The sequence below is a fragment of the Apteryx rowi genome, unplaced genomic scaffold (genome assembly GCF_003343035.1).
Source record: "Apteryx rowi isolate R43461 unplaced genomic scaffold, aptRow1 scaffold_316, whole genome shotgun sequence".
Lineage (NCBI taxonomy): Eukaryota > Metazoa > Chordata > Aves > Apterygiformes > Apterygidae > Apteryx > Apteryx rowi.
In genome coordinates this window covers 225,482-227,269 of record NW_020449597.1, presented here as the reverse complement: position 1 = coordinate 227,269, position 1,788 = coordinate 225,482, and the positions used below count along the sequence as shown (strand labels likewise).

The window sequence follows — 1,788 nt, the reverse complement described above, 5'->3', positions numbered from 1 at the left end:
CACAAGATGTGCCACAGCTACGTGGGCGAGCTGGGCGAGGAGCAGCTCTACTGGGCGCACCGCAGCGGGCCCGCCATGCTGGAGGAGCTGCTCTGCCACGGCGCCAAGGGCGCCTGCGCCGGGCTGCGCGGCGCCAAGGGCCGGGCGCCGGCCCCCGCCAAGGCGCTGCAGAACGAGCTGTAGCCCCGCGGCCCCGGCGAGGGGGGTCCCAGCGCGCCGCCGCTGCCACCACTGCACGGGGGGGGCACCCTGGAAAACAAAGGTTTCCTTGTTCCCTCGGTCAACGTGTGGCTCTTTCGGAAGTGCCAGGGCTCAGCGCCGCTCCAGGGAAGTCTGGGGGGCTCCGGGAGTCGTCCTGGGCCAGCTGGCAAAGCGGGGCCCCCTGCGCCATCCCGCACCCCTCGCTTGCCAACGGCCTCGGCCATGTCCCTGCCCCTGCCATGTCCCTGCCGTGTCCCAGTGCCATCGCACCGGCCTGAAGGGCGTTTCAGCAGCAGCACCCACCCAGCGGCCGTGCCGGCAGCGTTTTCTCCCGGGTGGTTTGGGGAAACCTGCAGCCTTGGTGCCCGCCAGGCTCAGCTGCCCGAGCCGTGTGCCCCGCTCGCTTTGGTGGGCGCCAAGCGCCGGGGAGCAGGGCGCCAGGAACGCGGGGTCCCGTGGGCGCCCCGTGGCCCCACACCGCCGTCGGGGCCGCCCCCGCTGCCCGCAGCATCCCGGATGCGGCGGCAGCTCCCGGGCCGCCCCTCGGTCTCCGCCGGCGCCGCGTTCCCGCCCGTGCCAGGCACCAAGCACCGGGGCGTCTCACCCCCGGGGCGAGCGTGCCGGCGCCTCTGCCAGCGCGGTTAATGCTTAATGCCCCAGCGACCTTTGGAGCCAGCGTTGTCACCGAGGGGCGAGGACACGTGCGAGCGGGGCCGGGCGCGGGGAGGTGCGCGGGCGRTGGGCACCTTTCCAGCAGCGCCCGCAGCCGCTGTTCCCCGCTCGCTCCGGAGCCGGGCCCGGGAGGATGGGCTCGTTCCCCGGCCCCGGCACGGCACCGCCAGGTCTGCGACGGCACCCGGAGAGGAGCCGCGGGCCCTTCGCCTCCCTCGCGCCCGGCACTGGCCACCGCGGCCCCACCGTGGCCACCCGCGGACGAGCACCCCCGGCCCATCGATCCCATAACCACCGTGTTAACCGGCCGCTCTAATGTTTTACGAACGTGCTGCAAAGCGCTGGAGAGCCCCGGCCCCCCGGGTGATGCCAGGCCTAATTAAAGGAGTTAATAGCTGATCTTCCCGAGAGGCAGAGCTCGCCCTCTTTCACAACCGGCAGCCAATGGCCGCGCTCCAGATCGCGGTCCATGTCCGAGGCGTTGACTAAAGTCCTCCACGCGGCCATAAAACCCGCCATTCGGCGACATCCCCCGGCCCGGGCCGCTCTGCCGGAGGATGGGGACCAGCTCGGGAGACCTGCCGCAGCCCCAGGTGACCCCGGCGTGCCCGTCCCCGTCCCCAGCCCTGTCCCCGTCTGCTCCTCCTCGCCCACATCCGCCTGCCCATCGCCAGGCGCCTCGGGACGGGGCGGGAGGGCATCTCCGCGGAGGCGGTGGGCAGGGAGGCAGGCAGCCGAGGGCAGAAAGCGGGGTATCAGCCCCAAATTAAAGGCACTGCTGAATTAAGCGGCCAGAAGTAGTGAGGTGTCTYCAGGGAGGTGCCACCACCGGGGCCACGGGGCTGGAGGCTGGTGGCACCCCCAGGGACGTGGGAGCTGCTGTGGGCCGGTGCCGGCACTGGGGCTGTGTCCCCA

General features: G+C 72.3%; 2 protein-coding genes across 2 annotated transcripts in view; both read left to right on the top strand.

The window, feature by feature from the left end:
* Positions 1-714, top strand: part of MZB1 (marginal zone B and B1 cell specific protein) — a 2,468-nt gene extending 1,754 nt beyond the window's left edge. Inside the window, 1 exon segment of the mRNA XM_026070658.1 lies at positions 7-714. Within this exon segment, the coding sequence (XP_025926443.1) occupies positions 7-183 (177 nt within the window). The 3' untranslated portion in view covers positions 184-714.
* A 628-nt stretch (positions 715-1,342) lies between these two features.
* Positions 1,343-1,788, top strand: part of SLC23A1 (solute carrier family 23 member 1) — a 7,708-nt gene continuing 7,262 nt past the window's right edge. Inside the window, exon 1 of the mRNA XM_026070640.1 lies at positions 1,343-1,466. Coding sequence (XP_025926425.1) covers positions 1,343-1,466 — 124 coding nt within the window. The remainder of the gene's footprint in view (positions 1,467-1,788) is intronic.